Raw genomic sequence first — 18,935 nt, forward strand, 5'->3', positions numbered from 1 at the left:
CGTTTTTATATGTTACAGTTAGTTTTTATTATTATTCATTTTCATTTTATTTCTATTTTTATTCGTCATTATTCTTTTCGTCATAAATTCATTTATCTATTTATACCGATTTATATTATTATTATTCATTTCATCATTATTAATATTCTTATTATCAATATATTTAATCTTATAATGTGAGAATCTCAAAATAGTTTCAAATGCATATCAACAAGTGACAAACATTTTGACAGGAAAGATCCGCATCTTTTTCATCATCAACTGCCTTCCTGCCATTAAGTAATGTTGATCGGAATTATTTTTAACGAGCTGCTGATGCATGTTCGTCAATTTAAAAAATTATTCTCACGATCAATTTTAATTCGGCCAAAGAGCGATTTAATTGATTAGTTAATTGTTTGTTTGGTTAATTGATTTATTAGTTAATTAAATAATTGATTGATTGGTTGAATAGCTGACTGGTTGGGGTCGGTTGGTTGATTGGTTGGTTGGTTTGTTGGTGTTGCTATTGATGTTGTCTTTATTGATATTATACCAATAATGTTGTTGTTTTTCTAGTGGCGTTGTATAGTTTGATCTGGATGATGGTGAGATTAATAATTTATGCCCAATAGCTCTTTCAGATGCAATCATTCACCGCTTTTTAAGTTGGGAGTGTCACGTTCATAGCAAATGTTGTTGTTGATTATTTTTGAATGATTCTTACATAAAGAAAATTGTTATTGTTATTCTAATACTTCATGCCTCTACATAAAGTGCTGTAAATCTTTCAGTTGTTTCTTAATGATAACTTCTGATCATAAAAATTTCGAGTGATTTGGGAGATGATGGTGATGAAGAAGATGTTGTTGCTGATGATAATGATGAAGAAATAGTATCAGTAGTAGTAGTAGCAGCAGCAGCAGTAGTAGTAATTTTAGTTGTAGTAGTAGTACTAGTAGTGGTTTCAATAGTACTAGTTTTAGTTGCCATTACTTAACTACTACTATTACTACTACCACTACTGCTACTACTACTATTATTATTTTTACTACTACTACTACTACTACTATTACTACTACTACTACTTCTACTACTAAACCATTTACTAATTTATTAATGATTATGATAATGATAATGAAGATGATGAAGAAGATGATGATGACAGAAATAAAGAATAATTTCTAAAAGAGCTTTCATTCCCGATGGTGATAACGTTCATTAGATTTATAACCGCAACGCTTAACTTCAAATCGATTACGTCTCATAGATGTGAATTCTAAAGGTAATTTATTTATTATATATTTATCTGATCTGAGAAATAATGGCCAGGGCAAACCCCTTGCCAACAATAAACTTGAAAAGAAAAGAATGTCTCGAAGAAATTGAATGAAACAAAGTAATGAACAACATGGTGTCTATGTAGACATAAAAACTGTTATTCAAATTAAAAAATTGTAAATTATAATATGTAATTTACATTGTAATAAACATATAAAATAAAGTTTGCTAAGTTGATACAGCCAACAAATAACATTAGATTTGAGCATTAAACATCCAGCTCCCAAAATACAATTCCAACAAGATTTTTAAGACTTTGTTTGATGTAAATGAAAATGATAAAATGAAACTAATGACATTAACGTTGATGATTGTGAGATAGCAACATTGATGACCATGTGACATTCATTATGATGGTTTGTTGTTATATATAACCTTGTACCTGCTTATGCTACGATCACTCTTAAGCTTCTGTTCTTGTTAATTAATCCAGAAAGCCTAAAATAGAAATCTAAAGAAATAGCACATGAATGGATTACATAAATAAGTAATATTCATTAAATAATATATAATAAGTTTTCTGGATTTATTATTTTTGGATAAATTTATTTTATCAAATCTAACTTGTTTGATGGAATTTCTTATCCATTTCATATCGCACCTGGAAAAATTTGTTATTCAACTTACCAAAAAAATATGTGAGAAATTTGTCTGTAAGTTTTTTTACGGCACTTGTTAATTATTGTTTACCTCTGGTATGTGTTTATGATGTGTGTATGTTATGTCTACGGTGTTGGTCTGTTATGTGATTTGAACTTGGTTTATTATGTTTATAATGTGTTTATGATGTTTATGGCTTCATACATCATAATGAAGGGATGGGCTGTTGTTTCTTTATTAGTTTTTCAATTTTTATTGTTTCATTGTGCTTTATTGATGTGAATTTTTAAACTCTTAATTGTTGTTGAATTTTTTCTTATATATTTAAAAAATTTCAAGCAGCTCTTAGTTGAAGTTCACTAAGAGCTGTTTACAACTCTATTGCGTTATCAAATTTTCGATACTCCAATTTATCAGTTGGTTTATCGTGTGATGCTGTGTTGTTGTTGTCGTTTTGTCAGTGGTTATATGTTAAAAATTTAAAAAAGTTGTTGTTATGTTGTTGGTATACACAATTTTTAAAATGCTTATATTGATTCACCTTATTGTTGTTGTTGTTGTCGTCGTCGTCGTCTGTTTTTCTGTTCTGGACTAAATTGTTCTAACCGAAATAAAAGTTGGTGTTATTATTTTTAGTTGTTGTTGTTTTGTGTTGTTGTTGAAATTATTATTATTGTTGTTGTTGTTTTATTGTTGTCACCATCCCAGTTTTTGCTTGATGCTCGTCAAACTATTGATTTAAACGCACAGACAGTTCGACGCGTATTGTTATTGTATTAGTTCGACATACATGAATGAATTAGCACACGTTGGTTGGATTGATTTTTCAAAATGTTCATTGTAATATTTCTTTTGTCTCGTACAGCAAATGTCGCCAACATTTTTATTATTTCAGCAAATTTTATAGAAATAATTAAGAAAATAATTTTGGGAATTATGCCAAGTATGATTAATGACATATATATATCAACGTAAACCAACTTTTAAAACCATCAACCAACAATGGTTTTCTCATTGTCGTTGAATTATTTATAAAACCGGATTTTTCAGCGGCAAGTAATTAATATTTATTACTTCTAACCTTAAATATTTTGGCTATGGCTGGCACTGAAAATCTAAAATAAATAAATGTTGCGAAAAAGTTTGGGGGTCGAAAAATAAAAAAAATCATAACAAAAGTCTTTATTTCCTATGATGGTGATAAATAATGGTAAAACTGCAATAAAAACACCAATAAACATAGGAATGTCAAAAATTTGTTATTATTTTTTGAAAAAATAATTATTTAGGCTTTTTAAAACAAATTTTAGTGCGGTATTTTCTTCGTAAGTCATAAATCACTGTGGATATATAATTTATTTTTAAATAAAAACAAATTGCTATTTTTTCAATGATGTAATTGTTTCTTCAATCACTCAGAGGGCCAACCTATCATCATCTAACGTGTGCACTTAGTGCGGGCCAAATTCAAGGGAAAGGCCTTGTAGGGCCCTTCACCATAAAAGGGTCTCGATGAGAAAGAGTCGTCGCTGGAAAAATTTTTTCTCTAGAATAAATCTCAAAAATACTGCTTTTAATAAAAAATGTTGGTCAAAAATGATGTGATCCCAAGCAAAAAAGGCGTCACTAACCTTTTTAAAAATTGTATAATACGACCAAGATGCCTCTAGGAAATATTTTGGGACATCCACACCTATATATCTGGCGCAGTACTTACACGTCTTTCGTACGTGAGGAATTGAAAAATAAGGACTTTGCGTGTTTTTGCGTTTTTGTAGGTGGTTTCGGAATAATTTATCATTTGTTGATTCAAATTCAATGTTTTATGGCCTCGTATATCTGTGAAGTTTAATTTTTTTATATTCCATGCTTAATTATTCAAAGCATTCAAAATGTAATACGTTATCATTCTTGGCCGGGATGAAAACTTCAACTCATTTCTGTGAAACTTATTTTAATCCTAAAAATTTTTATGTGATGAAAGCTTTAAATGAACAAACTATTTTTTCCTTAAATGAATAAATGTTTTATTTAAAAAATGTGAAAAACATTTTGTTGATTCGCCTCTAAAGTGTAAAATCAAATAAAACTGTAACAATATATAATCTGACATAGGTATATTAGATGAGCTTAGAAAAGAATTTGAACGGTACACAGACGCATGCAGTTTGCTCACTTGATATCGTTTCGATACGCATAAGTACCGTTTCGATTTGATTATTGAAAATCCTTCGTGCAAATAATAATAATGATGTTGACAATATTTAGTTTCTGTTCGTCCCTACAGTTAAAACATTCGAATAGTTAGATAGAGAAGCACATATAAACACACAAAAACATACTTGCGTTTGTGTCTTATATCCCTATCTGTGTGTGTGTGTGTGTGTGTGTGTGTATGTGTGTGTGTGTGTAAGTGAATGTGATGTGTGTGTGATTGTATCTTTTTCTTAGTGTATGTGTGTATGTGTATGTGTCTGTTTATATCTCTTTCTGAGTCAGTTTCTCATGTGGGTGTGTGTCTGTTTGTATCTTTTCTGTCTGAGTGTATGTTTGTGTAATATTTTTTTTTCTATTATTTTTCTTGTATGTTAGTTATTGAAAAAAATAAAGAAAAAAGAGCAAAAATGGAAATGATAAAGAGCGAGAGAGAGAGAGAGAGAGAGAGCAGAAGTGCAAAAAATGAGTGGAGTACACTTATGTGTAGTGTTTTGAGCTGATGCAATAAAGAAAATAAAGAAAAAACAGATTGAACGATGCCTGGGTAGGTCGGTCGGTAGTGTTGTTATTATAACAACAACTCGAGGCAAATATTTTGAGAATGTTTACCGAGTAATTTAATGTTCAGGTGATCGTAAGATAGAAGGACGCATATGAGAATGTAACGTTAGTAGCAGCTTACTATCGTAACATGCAAATGGTAAAAGAATGTCAACAACGAACTTAGTATTTAATAGAACTCCCTCGATGTTTAATAATTATATAAGCTGATGGTCGTGACTGTAACTGTTATGTTAGTTTGTGCTTAGAAATCTCCTACTTGTTAATAATTCGCAAGGTCATCAACATTTTCATCCCCTTCTGCTGATGTCAAATATTTTTTCATCGAATTAAATAGCATTTCAATCGCTTGGCTTGTATAAAATTTATTAAACGGTTTCATCGTAACGTTAGCGGAAGCTTATTTTGTGCTAAATTCGGCAAATAAAATTAATATACATATTTTTTACGCTTCTGGATTAAGCATTATTTATTCCGTTATTTATTACAATAAATTTTTTTAATATTTCTATGGAAGGTGCATTTTTATTACCTCTACTTGCGTTTTTTTATTTAACAAAAGAGCGATACATATGGCGGTAGACGGTATTATGTTCGTCGTCGGGACGCCTTCCAACGATGTCATGGCAAGTGCACTTCCCTACTCTTTCCACGCAAATATTCAAAACTGGGAAAAAATTGTGTATACACTCACTGGAGGAAATGTATGCGTGTGCAGACAGTGATAATGAATTGCTAGAAGCACCTAGACGCATCGATTCCAAATATAAACAAATTTAAAAATGTATGTCTTTGTTTATTTTCCGTTAAATTATTTTGCGATATTTTACAAACATTTGTTGAAGTTTTTAAATAGCAAATTGTTAGCATTTTATTGCCTGGTTGAGAATATACGATGGTAAAATCTAATCATTTTGATTTAAAAATATCCGTTTTAAACAGCTCGAATAGTTTGCATCATGTTAGAATCGTTTCAAATTTATTGGATTGCATGATCGTAACTAGAAACAACGTGCGTGAAGAACAGTTCGTGTGCAGTCAATTGTAAAAATTACAAGATAAGATATATTATACAATAAAATCAGTCACATCAAGTACTACGAAAGAAAAAATAAATATCAACTTCTTAAACATGTGTATAAATAAATTTACGAAGTTGCACCCTTCATGGTCTTGAAGATTAATTATTTTTTTGATTCCCAATATGATTAGTGTATGTCAAACATTTTTGAGTTATTTTTAACGGCTAATGATAAAGTTAAACTCACAAATGCGCTTCTACAGTAAAAAATTTTCAGCCAGCTTTAATAATTTTTTAAGATCTACGAAGCATAGGATGGTTGCCTCAGTTTATAAACTGACAAATAGATGCATTTACTTCACAGATATATTACGTTACGTTATGTTAAGTTATGTTATGTTATGCTATGCTTTGTTATGTTATGTTATGTTACATGTTCAACAATGCGCGCGCTGACAGACTGGAAATCAGTTTTCATCATCTGAGTGAAATGAAACTTGACGAAGCCAGTTATAGAGTATTTTCCTTAGTTTCTCAGTGTTATTGCACATTATGCCCCTAATATTTTGTAAGCAGAACATCTTTGTTACCAATATTATTATTCTTATTATTAATAATATTTGTTATTATTGTTGTTATTACTATTATTCTTATTATTTTTATGTCTTTTTCTTCCTCCATTAAAGTGTATTTTCTCATCGTACCGCTCCTTGATTAAAGGCATCACAGGTCGATGCAATGGCAAGGCATCTATTTCTTTTCATTTGTACTGTACACGATACCTTTGTGAGTGTTTGTACGTATGTGTGCTTTTTATGTGCATTGTGAAGTTGAATGTTTTGTGTATGTATGCGTGTGGTGTGGCATCCTTCACGTACGTACGTGTCTGTGCAAGTGTCTTTGCAAGTGTTTGTGCATGAAAACTGATGTGCTCGCGTGTTGTTTTGGTCACTCACTCCATCATTCGCAATCTACTTAGAATGAATGCTCTGAGCACAGTGAGTAAATTAAAAATTTTGTTTCTAAGGACTTTTTAAAGTTAATTTATTTTCTCGTTCATGCCAATACATCTATGATGAATGATGAAAATTTTAATTTGAAAAATTAACTCAAAAATCTTTTTTAGTTACTAGCTTTCTGAGTTTCTTGCAAACCGATTTCACTTTATCACTGTTGAGTTAATAAAATGAAATGATCATTTTTAAGTTATTGTTAGAGTTAAGTTTGGGCATGAACAGAAACATTTCACGTTTACAAGCTCGAAAGGTTGACCATATAAAGTTATAAATGATGTCTTGGATGGTGAGGCAGATGAATTGACTGCTAATGAATCAACTATATAAAATAGTTCATACAATTTTTGTGTGGTAAATGTTATTTCTACATTAGTTGAATACAAAATTTTCTACAATTTTGAAATAAATGTTCATCGCTGTTTTAGCTGGCATATAAGTGGAAACCGTTTATGTGGCCGCAGACAACAATTTACGATACTTCAATGCAAATAATCTTGCTCGCATAATTGTTATATGTTCATATGGGCATTAAGTCACTCGGCTACACAGACTCCACTGATTATCTCTCGGATTACAGGGTTCTTCTCGCAGCATTACCGTATTTCGCGCTTGAATTCATCACTTTCTTCAAATTTTGTTTCTGCTGAAAATAAGTGAAGATAAATGTTTTGTATTTCTTACAAAACTACAGTTTTTCGTCATATTTGAAAGCAGAAGATAGAGTTAAATGTCAATGATAAATTAAAGAGGTTAAAGAATGATAGCAGAAGATAGAGTTAAATGTCAATGATAAATTAAAGAGGTTTAAGAATGATAGGGAAGTATATAAAAAGATCTGAGGTCAATGCAATATTTGTCCTTTCTGTTTGCAGATTTCGTCAGAGCCCTGTATTTTCCTAAATGGGAGAGATAAAGGCGCAAGAACGTTTTAGCATTGGAATGTTTTATGATTCTTGAGAAACTGAGCCCGTATGATTTATTCGATTCCATACGTCAACATGATTTAACCTTATGGATAGTTTTTGCTTTGTTGCAAGATGTGTTGCGAATGTTACGTTACGTATGTATCGGTGTTTGCTGAGAGGTAACATTTTTGCCAGTGCGATGGTTTGTGTGTACGCATGTGTGTGTGTGTGTGTGTGTAGGTTTGCGTTGTGTGTGTGTGTGTGTGTTTGTGTGTGTGTATGTGTGTGTGTGTGTGTGTGTGTAGGTTTGTGTTGTGTGAGTTTGTTTGTGTTTAAATAGTTCTCAAATTATAATTTTCTAAAACATAATTTTTCAAGTTGGAAAAAATTAATTCATTAAAAGACATAAAATTAGAATTAATTTTTATATTGTTAAAACGCAAAATAAAAAAATCCATTAAAATTAATTTAAGTGAACTCAATCATTTTTACATTACCAGAAAAACATCAATTGATTAAACCAGATAACAGATTTGACATCCATACTTTATTTCCAATTCATCTCTGTAGGATCAATATAATCTTTAATTTTACGTCAAACTCAATTAATCATGCAATTTAAAATGTTGATTCAAACTTCACAAAAAATAAAAAATAAAACAGCTTGAGAACAAAGACGAAACATGCGAGAAGAAAGAGAGAGAGGACAAGGTGTCAGAAGAGATCCAACATCACACGCTACATCCTCGTCAACCTCAACACCTGCAAAGCAAACCACAACTGCATGAGAAACAGAAACGACCATTGCTAGCAGCAACAACAGCTGCTGCAGTTACAACCACTTCAATTTCAGTAACGCAACATTTTGAAGAACGACTCGAAGACGAACAACAACATTATCGTGAACACGAACACCCACAACAACCTCGTAGCAATTCAACTCATCGACTAGCAACAACTCCACAGAATGGCAAGTTTTTATTTCCGTCTCATCTTTCATGAATCATTCATATTTTATCGCTCATGCTATCGACTTTTCATTTTTACGCGTCATCAACTCAACTTTCGACGTCTAAATTAATTAATTAATTAATTAAATTAATAAATTAATTAGATTTTTTATGTTTTATCTAATTTTTAATCAATTAACTTACAATTAACTAAATTAATAAATTAATTAGATTTTTTATGTTTTATCTAATTTTTAATCAATTAACTTACAAGCGGAAGCATAGACATCAACATCGCCTTCATTGGGCTATCAATAATATCATCACCGTCGCCATCATCATCGTAGTCATCATCATCATCATCATCGTAGCCACCATCATCATCATCAATATCATTATCTTGTACGTAGACGCATGGTCATCATTGTGGACATGTAACTCCTCCATCTGATTATCATTATATTATACTTCTGCCACTGTTGTTAAACCGCACGCGTTGTAGTCAATATTATTATTGCCGGGTAATTTTGCATCGTTAGTTAGGATAACCGTACTAATAATATAAATAATAATAATAATAATAACAATAATAATAAAAACAACAATGATAATATTATTATAACATCACCTAAAATAACATTTATCGCTAAAGTTCATTGCTATATTTGCCCTCTTTAGCAATGGAATGTGTTGTTGTTGTTATCATAGTTACTGTTTTCTTCTTATTATTTTTTTTATTTGTATTGTTATTTTTAATGCCAACCAAACGGCCATCTCGGCGATGCTTCATCAATTCTGCACTAACATTTCCTCATTTAACGCTCCGTGCTCTTCAATAAGACTGACAAACCGCATTTTTCTCTGCGTATATTCAAACGAGTGCTTGTGCGGTGTGAACGCCGCGGAGAAGATAGCAGTTGCTCATGTATATGATGTAAACAAGCAGGGGTTTATTTCCTAGGCTGTCTTTTTTCAAAATCTAACTCATTTATTTTGCACAGCAAAATGGAGGTGATATTTCTAACAAGCAAGATGTCTCAAAGCAAATTTAAAAACGGAAAATGTAAACCGATTTGTTTGTTTTTGCATGACATTCATTTAAGCGTGAAAAGTCAGCACATGGCAGTTGATTTCTTCAACATCTGCACCTCCGTCAACACCACGACCACCAACAACAACAACACTGAGATCTCTGGTAGATTGTGGATGTTAATCATTTTAACAGTAGGTTCACTCAAAACATGTCATTATCGATACAACATGAACGCTTTGTTTGCAATTTTCTTCTGAAACAACGACAAGTTGTTTGGAAGATAAGGAAAAAAATAGCAACCGTATTTTGTGTTACAACTGCCTGCTACATATTTTAAATTCTTTTTTTTCTTGTAACGTACCTATATGTACAACATATACTCACACATACATACATACTAATCGTGACTGAAAAAGCAAGTGAACGCTTGAAAACATGAGAAGGAATTTGTTTAATTTTATTCTTTGTTAGTGTACTTCTGTTTGAGATTGTTATTTACATTCATAGCAGTTTCTCTCTTTTGTTTGAATTGTTTGCGTTATATTGAACTTATGCATAACAAATACTCAATCCCGACTATTTAGCACTACGTAGTTGACCTTTGTTTAAACTTTTGAATCGCATTGGATGGTGTCAGAGAGATGTAGAACAAGTTTTAAACGTCCAATGTCACGATGCAATATTTGTTGTTTAACCAGTATCTGCAATTTTGATGTTTAATATTAATTTAAATTTTCAGGTTATGTAATCGAAACTTTTCACAATTATTTCTAATTATAACAGTAGACAACATTTTTTCACATGACCCAGACAGACAGGAACATGCAAACAGACAGGAACATGCAAACAGACAGACAGAAACATGCAGACAGACAAACAGACAGACAGACTGACTGACGGTATGTAATTGCTTTGTTGTTTGACTACGTGTATTGCTACTGACCAGCCAGCCGTAGACATACATTTGCATCTGCAATTCAATAAACTCGCGAAACGTTCTTAGGCTCATAGGACTGCACAGGACATAAATATGAAGCTAATCTTCTGCCACTATAAAACATGCGCCGTGTAGAGGCGTGTCGAACACGGAGCGCCACGTAAATATTGGTTCGGTAAACATGGGTAGGTGTAAAATATGCGTGGTCGCTAGCTGCTAGCAGTCGGCATGCGGTCACTAATGTTATCATCATGTGCGTGGTGGTAGCATGTCATCATGTGATGTGCGTGATACGTGCCCATTACGTATACGTGATACACGTAGGTACACCTGCGTTCAAGATTTACTTTATAGTTTTTCTAATTTCTGAAAGAAGTATGATGACCAATGTTATTAATGGGATGAGTATTAAATGCTAGATAGATACGTGCATGCATGTTTTTGTTTTGATGGAGAGGATTATTAATGAGATATCCAATTAATTACTGCTTATTTTCACTCAACAAATTTCACATCTTTTCATGTGTTCATGGTCATTAATGTTCACACTATTCCTGAAAATGAAAATATACAATGCGGCATATATATACAATGTGGGTGGGTTCAGTACAACTACTTTTTAAAGTTTTTAAATTCATTTCTAGTAAAAAAATTATTGACAATATAATTTTTTATAACCATATTTTAAACATGAATAATATTTTCAATCTGCCCATAAAACATCTGCAAAAAAAGATTTTTCTTATTTTTTGGATTATTTTTAATCTCACCTTCTATGAAAAGAACATTTTTCAAAAAAAGGAAAAGTCCCAATTTATTTTCAATTTAATAAACAAGAAATACATTTGAACACGGCCTACATACATTATACAGCTTCTCAGATTTCTAAATATTTAAAAGATTTGAGTTCAAAGATTTTTGTCAATTTTGTTTATACTGTTTTTATTTCATAGACATCAAACATGGTTTATACATTTGGCTTATCTGTGAGTCAGGCTTATCAGGTAAAATTCTACCGAGTAAAAGAAAAAATATCTCGTTCCAACGATGTAAAGCAGTGAAAAATTGCGTGTGAATGTAGATTTGATAGTCTGTCCAGTAACATCTGGACTGAGACCAAAATTATAGAAGTGAATTATTTTATCCCTACCTTGTGATGGTTTTATTGAACGGTATCGTGACCAGCCACGGAGAGGACGTTTGCAGTGGACGACCTCAATGACGTACAGGTCTGCTGTGATTGTTATCCATTGTAATGCGTGCTGTGTGTTATAAACTGTGTGTATCTGTTAGTGTATGTATAATATGATTTGTAACACATTTTATAAGTTCTTAGTTCAGACGGATATTATACAGGTCGGTCCAAAAGTATGCATGCAATCAGTTGTACATAATTTGATATCAGTTACAATTATTTTTAAACGTACAATCACTAACACTATCAAATTTTATTCTAAACTATAACACATAAGTTCTTAAATTTTAACGGACCACTTGAACCTTGAACTCATAAATGTTATCATATAACCGATACTTCACCTCATTCAAATACTGTTCACTTACTTTTGGACCACCCTGTTCTACATCTGCCTACATAAATATACATCACTAATAACACACAATTAGTTAAATATTTAGTATTAAACATTTCACTGTTTCACAAGGTTCCTAATTTGTGCATGCATGCCAGCAACACATATACAAACACACATAGTACATTTATCTTATCTCATAATGAAGCAAGGATTTTTTTCGTGCTTAACTTTCACATCTAATTTGCAGTTTTTGTTTTCGGGTTTTTTTTGACTCTTACAAATAAACACGCAATATATTTCTAAAATAAATCTCGCTCCTCGTTCGTTTGCCCGTTCGTTAAACATTTAATTAGTCTCCGTCAGTGCATTGTTTAAGGTGATTAGAGAGTGTGACGTGTGTGTGTGTACGTGTGTGTGTACGTGCGTCTGCTTGTGTGCCTGTCTGTTGTGATGCGGGCGTGCTACTGTTTTGCTGATTGGTACACTTGCTTGTGGATGTTTTTTGAGTGTATGTGCATTTGTGTTTATCTGTCTGAACATTTGAAGTGCACGTGAAGTTCCTCGTGTAACTTGACATAGGTTGTGTTGTTGTTCTTGTTGTATATATTTTCATTTTTTTAAGGTTATTCATCCGTTCTATTGTTTTTCTTAAAAATGAAATTTTTGCCCTAACCAATTTTTAGTCAATTCCTTTTTCACTGTGATGAAAATTCGAAAGTAAATAAAACAGGACTGCGCAGGACTGACTTTCATTTTCAAAAACAAAAAAGACAGAGGAGAAATTGAATGAGAAATTTTTAATATTTGTGGACATGAAAGGAAACAGATACAGATGTTACTCCATTTTGGTTTTTTCCATCGTGAAATGTTTCTCTCTTTCTTTTGCATCATTTCTTCTCCAGCCTGGCTCGGCGCAGCGATATGAGATCCGACGTTTTTATCAGGCAACGCCAACAATGCATCGCTTCTAATATTGCCATCATGCTAGCAGCACTTTGATGATTATCATCAGTCCCATCATCATAGTCATCGTCATCATCATCCTGATCGTTATAACCATCATCATCGTCGTCCTAATCAACTTAGTCATCATCGTTGTTAACTCCCACATCGTTCAGATCATCCTTTGCCTTTATTAATGTATGTGATTGTAAACGTAATAACGTCTTGAATACCATTGTAACATCTTTGCGATCACGTTATCATTAACATCATCGTGATGTTGCAACATCATCGTTTCTGCATTAAAATGTCATCACATTTGAAGACCATTTTACACCACCATAACTTATGCAGATAGTTTTCGTCGTCATCATCATCATATTTCAACATCATCATATTTCCATATCATCATCGTGGCTTTCTTTTTTATAGCATTGAATTTTTGTGGAATCAACATGAGTGTACATTGTTCGTTCTTCATTTTTCGGCGTACGTAGATTCGAAATGTGTGCGCGCGTTTGTGTGCGTGCGTATGTGTGTGCGTGTGTGTGTGTGCGCGTATATGTGTGCGTGTTGGTGTGTGTCTGAGTGCACATTTCAAGTTCCTTTAATGGCGTCTGTTTGATTTTTATGAACACGTTCAGTCAGATAGATAGATAGATATTGGTCCTCGTGCATTTGTTTATCCGGGTCAATACAAGATGGCTATTTATAGGTGGAGCAAGCCTGTGGCTGCATTCGTTGGGTTCTTCGTCAAGTTCGTGGTGGAATTTTCGTTTATTAACATTTATCTTAAAATGTTTTTAAATTTGAAAATCAAATTTTTTCAACAGAAAATTTCGGTTAGGACAAAAGCAAAGTAAACTTTAATCTATAAAATTTAAAAATCTATGATTTATCTATATTTTTGCTTTTTATTACGCAAAAATTAAACTAGAAAGAAAAAAAGCTATTTGTAAAAGTAACATGGTAGTTTTTTATTTATGTCAAAAAAATCCAAGAGATCATATCAATCGTATTAGTCAATGTTGTTTTGCTCGTGTCATGCGAATTTGATGATGTCACATTTGAAAAGATGAAAATATTCGCGATGGTGACGATGATGAAGATGATGACGTCTGCAAAAATGATGACGATAAAAACGATAATTATAATGATGATGGTAATGACGATAATGTGATAGACTGCTCCTCCCTCCATTAATGAAAACATCTGCCTAAGTAAGTCATGTCAAAATGGTATCATTATATCACGTCAAAACATCATCATTAAATAAATGTGATTGCACTATTACGTATTCATCATGTGGTACGTATTTTGTATCCACACACGTGTACGCGTGTGTGTGTGCGCGTGAGTGTTTATGTGTACATGTTTGTCTGTGTGTATGTATGTTGAAATTTGATGTGGTTTATAGGTGTGTGTGTATGTAGTGTGTGTGTGTGCGTGTGTGTGTATGTGTGTGTGTGTGTGTGTGTGTGTGTGTGTGTGTGTGTGTGGAGTCTTAATGTAGGTGCATTAGTGTTGATTGATTATTTCGGCGTATATTTGTATTCAGATCGTTCGCCATATTTGTACTGCTTTAATTTTCCATTTCCGAATCGAAAATTTCCAAGAATCTTGTTTGATGAATAATGAAAATTATGTTGCTAATTATAATTTACAAATTTTTCTTTTTTAAAAAACTAACTACCATTTTTTTAATATGAATGCGAATTATTTTAATACTTCTTTACCTTCATATTTAGCTGTTATTATTTTTTTAGTATTTTCTCTTAAAATTTTTCTAACTATCTTAAAATGAACGTTCATTTTGTTGACTGTCTGAAAGTGTGCGAAGTATAAAAAGAAGGCAAGTTGTTACCAATCATGTTTGTTATTCGTTTCATATCGACCACTTATGATCAATGAATTATTTTCAATGAATACATCACACATCGTCAACTGCGAACACGACAAGGTCATCGCCTCGACGTCAGGCCGTTCAACTTTTCCTTGCAACACAAGAAACATGAAACATGCAGCTCATTGTATATATGTTGGCAGCTATGAATAGATCTGCGCAATGGGATGGGATGCATCCTTCAAACGATACGCCAACAGTTTCGCTTTCCATGGTATGAGCTAAATAATGCATTGCATAAGATTCTGGTTTTGTGAGCATATGAACTCGATGCGATGTGCATTCAACTGTTTCGGTCTGTTGGCGATGATGAGGTCGGTTTATTTATTTTAAAAATTATAAACCGATCTAAATATTGACGTTAAATAAAAGAAATACAAATATGAACAGTGAACAATAATTTAAAAAAAATAAATAAAAGCAAAAAGTTAGTACAAAATTTTGAAGTTCAACAGAAGGACAAGAAAAAGTTTGAGCAAACAAAAAGTTAGTCAATAAAAATTAGCAAACCTGAACGCACGTAACTGAATTTTTAAACTTCTACAAAACTATCAAAACAAAAATTGTACAATATTTAACTGTTCAATTTTGTTTTTTCTGTATTTACCTTTTTTGAAAAAACTCAATGTGTACTTGGACGCATTATATTGAATTTTTAGGCTGGTGGGTGACGCTCTCGATAACGTGAAATATAAATAATGTACTTGATGTTTCTTTTCATAAAAAATTTTGTTTGAATTGATAATGTGGATGATTTTAGTTTTATCTCGTCTTAAGAAATAATTTAGATTGAGACTTATACATAAATGTGCAAATTTAAAAATTATTCTATATTTCATAGGTAGCCAGTGCAAGAGAACAAGATATGGAGATAAATGAGAAAAGAAAGGGGCATGAGCAACTAGACGGTTAGCAGAGTTAAAATCTTTTCTTAAAGGATAGAGAGTAGAATCAGAACCATAGTCGAGCAAGATACAATAATCAATTCAAGATAAAATTAAAGAAGTAACAAGAAGGATAAGGCCTAAGTTTTTTATTCAACGTAGATGAAAGTAAGAACTTCTAGCAACACTATTAATCTGAAAAAAAGTTACAAGCTAGAATCAAAGATTACGCCTAGACTACGAAACTTGTGAGAAACATCAAGAGTTATAATGATAAAGTTTAAAACACAGAGTCAGACCAAGCGATAATTAAAGAAAGACAGAAAAAGCTTATGAAGATCATCTCTATTGAGATTAGATGAAAGAAAAGAAATGTGAATACAAGAATTATCGGCATATAGTTGACTAGTGAAAGAAAAATTAGCAATAATATGAGGTAGTTCAGCTTTGTAAATTTAAAAAAAACCGAGAACGTTAACCCATACTTCCCGATGTTGAATTACTCTAAATATGTATTTTAAATTTTATGATTTCATAATATTTCACTTTTTTAACCAGTCTGAGTGCTTCAATTAAAAAGTAACCTCTTAAAATAAATAACCCATGAATAAATTAACACTTAAAGTTAAATAAGGAATAAAATGAAATTTCTTCGGCCTAATTTATTGAATCAGTAGTCAGTTAATGCGTGGATGGATGGGTGTCAGTGAGTGGATAAAATATGACAACCTTTCAAATGCACATCAGCCTTCGAAGCGAAATTAACTTAAAATGATAAATGAGGCTCTCCTCGATGAGAAAAAAAAATCCTGAGCCTAACAAATTTTTTTTAGCTACTCATAAATAACGCGATGAAGATTTTATTATTAATTATTATTATTAAGTTTTTGTGATAATAAATAATGATGTTGGTGACGATATCAATTGTGACTTTCATCGAAGCATAATAAACATGATGTTAATTACTCTTTTAAATGTTACGTGCTTCTGGCAGTAAAATTTACCGCCTCAACTTTCATATTGGCAACAGATTTTCAAATTTTTTGGCAACCACTCGAGCAGAGCTTCCCGTCTCGAAAGTTTTGAGACTGCAGGATGTATTGATTTGAATGAGAACTTGATCGTGCGTCAAATTTGATCATATCAACTACGACGATGATGATGATACAAAAAAATTACATAAATAGTAAAGAAGAGGATAATGGTGATGGTGATAATAATGTTAAAGAAGGCGATGACGATGATGATAAATAATAAGAGTGATATTAGGAATGATGTAGATGACATCAATGATGATGGTTCCTTCCTCTCTTGCTCCAACAGATAACAAGATGGACACGCTGATGGCCACTCATTCTGGTTGCAATCGAAGGAGGTCCAAATCCATATCATCAAAAACTTACTCAGGTTCCTCGCGATTTCATCATTTGATCATTTCTTTTTAATTTAACATCATCTAATTTTCAAAATTTTATTTTAAAGATATTTTCGAATATTAGTATAAATTTTTTTTGATTATTTTTTTTCATTTTAAATTATTTTAAACAAATCATTATTTTTATTTTAAAACGCGATTCAAAATTTTTTTTTAAAATACTAATTTTATAATTTAAAAGCATGCAACAACTTTTTGAAGAAAATATTTTTTTCGCAATTTTTATGTGATATAATTTCGCTTGTTGTTACCTAACCGCAAGATGATGATTGAGCCATGTGACACCTCCATTTTGAAGAAACGTTAACCAACTTATTTTATCTTCGTAGTTGGATTGGTAGTCGTGACACCTTGAAACATCCGTCAAATAACGTCAAACCATTAAACGATTTTGTATCACGCTTCATGTTAGAATTTTTTAGTACCTCAGTATAACGCATTTTACTATATACATATACGAAACAATACACATACCACATACAATATTTCAAAAACCATGTTACATTATACCTCGCAACTTATGATATGCGTTCACATAAATCTTCAATTGAAATTCATCAGAGTATATCATCATTTCAGATTAAAAATAGGCAAAAGGCATTACATTACTCGATTTTAAATGACATTACAAGAACTGACATTACATTCCACCAAATGATATCATTTTTCATCCAATGACATTGCATTCAATTAAATGCAATGTTCAGCCACAACAACAAAACAACAACAGCCGAACATTTGCGTTCTTCATGTTAACAAGCAAGACAGAAGCAAAACAGACGGCTGAGTTTTATTTCCTTTAACATCTAAATAATAAAAGGAGTAATTTTCTTTTATTGCACAATTCACAACAATTCCTTCTTTTTCGTTCTCTTCCCATCATCTTCTTTTCCATTTGCACGCTCATTTTACGATCATTTTTTCCAACTGATCATGTTATCTTTCCTATTCATAAGAAGCTAACCAGCAGGCCATACAAGACGTTCTATTAGTTAAGACAGGTTTTGTTATGAGTCGTACACACGTACAGGCGTACACACGCATACAAACTTCAATAATATTATACATACATACATTAATACATACATACACATATACATACATACATACATACATACATACATACATACATACATACATACATACATACATACATACATACATACATACATACATACATACATACATACATACACACAAACATACATACATAAAATAAATACATACATACCGTGAACTCCAAGAGATCTGTTTGCTTGTCTTTATTACTTTTGGCACGTGTTTCCTGCTTTCATTTTATATTTATTTTACATGTTGTTTAATGTTTTTCGTTTTATTTATATTGAGATATATTTTTAGTTGCTCGAATTTTATTTCATGTTTGCTTACGCTGTGTTTCTTCCAGTTCGGCTTTCCATCTTATTCCTGGTTTCATTTTTACTGAGTTTTTTTATTCAAGATATTTCCTGTGTTTTATCCAAAAAACCTACAAACATAAACTCCAATGTCAAAATAAAACAACTTCAAACAGCAGCAACCACACAATCCATCAAAACGACCTTTAGAAGAAGAAAACTCTGAGACCAAGAACAAATTTAAAAAAATTTTTTAATAGTATCTTAAGCCGTATATAGAAGTAAGGAGTTATGCATAGGAATTTTTAAAAAATATATAAA

The 18,935-nt window shown here is 31.8% G+C and overlaps 2 protein-coding genes across 2 annotated transcripts; one reads left to right on the forward strand and one right to left on the reverse strand.

Annotated features, from left to right (window-relative positions):
* Positions 1-2,290: 2,290 nt before the first annotated feature.
* HELRODRAFT_160612 (hypothetical protein) lies at positions 2,291-5,323 on the reverse strand (the record flags this gene model as incomplete). The annotated part of the gene is made up of 4 exons (XM_009017562.1): positions 2,291-2,355; positions 3,364-3,466; positions 3,552-3,641; positions 5,231-5,323. 4 exons carry the CDS (start codon positions 5,321-5,323, stop codon positions 2,291-2,293), a joined length of 351 nt encoding a protein of 116 aa, XP_009015810.1.
* A 1,933-nt stretch (positions 5,324-7,256) lies between these two features.
* HELRODRAFT_160613 (hypothetical protein) lies at positions 7,257-8,642 on the forward strand (the record flags this gene model as incomplete). The annotated part of the gene is made up of 2 exons (XM_009017563.1): positions 7,257-7,313; positions 8,304-8,642. The coding sequence occupies 2 exons, from the start codon at positions 7,257-7,259 to the stop codon at positions 8,640-8,642; spliced, it is 396 nt and encodes a 131-aa protein (XP_009015811.1).
* Positions 8,643-18,935: the final 10,293 nt, after the last annotated feature.

The sequence above is a fragment of the Helobdella robusta genome, assembly GCF_000326865.2.
Source record: "Helobdella robusta unplaced genomic scaffold HELROscaffold_2, whole genome shotgun sequence".
Lineage (NCBI taxonomy): Eukaryota > Metazoa > Annelida > Clitellata > Rhynchobdellida > Glossiphoniidae > Helobdella > Helobdella robusta.